Source organism: Eimeria tenella, genomic scaffold (genome assembly GCF_000499545.2).
Source record: "Eimeria tenella Houghton genomic scaffold, Eth_scaff1991, whole genome shotgun sequence".
NCBI lineage: Eukaryota > Apicomplexa > Conoidasida > Eucoccidiorida > Eimeriidae > Eimeria > Eimeria tenella.
In genome coordinates this window covers 1-264 of record NW_013541834.1, presented here as the reverse complement: position 1 = coordinate 264, position 264 = coordinate 1, and the positions used below count along the sequence as shown (strand labels likewise).

The window sequence follows — 264 nt, the reverse complement described above, 5'->3', positions numbered from 1 at the left end:
CCCCCGGGCCCTTGGGGCCCCCGGGGGCCCCCTGGGAGCTGCGGGGCGTTGCGGGGGCCCCCCTGCGGACGGGCGGGTAGAGTAGAGAGCCAGTGGAAATATGAATTATGTTTTTGATGCTTCAGTTTTTCTGTTTTATTTCTTGTTTTATTTCGTTTGGCAGCCATTTCGAGCTCTATAGTGTGTGAGGTAGAGTGAGGCAAGGGTAGGCTACAGCTCCAGCAGCAGCAGCAGCACAAGCAGCAGCAGGGTTCGGAAAAAGAG

General features: G+C 56.8%; 1 protein-coding gene across 1 annotated transcript in view; it reads left to right on the top strand.

Annotated features, from left to right (window-relative positions):
- ETH_00042045 (uncharacterized protein) overlaps window positions 1-85 on the top strand; it is a gene marked incomplete at both ends in the record, with an annotated part of 1,068 nt that extends 983 nt beyond the window's left edge. Inside the window, one exon of the mRNA XM_013374172.1 lies at window positions 4-85. Coding sequence (XP_013229626.1) covers window positions 4-85 — 82 coding nt within the window. The remainder of the gene's footprint in view (window positions 1-3) is intronic.
- Between the last annotated feature and the right edge of the window lie 179 nt (window positions 86-264).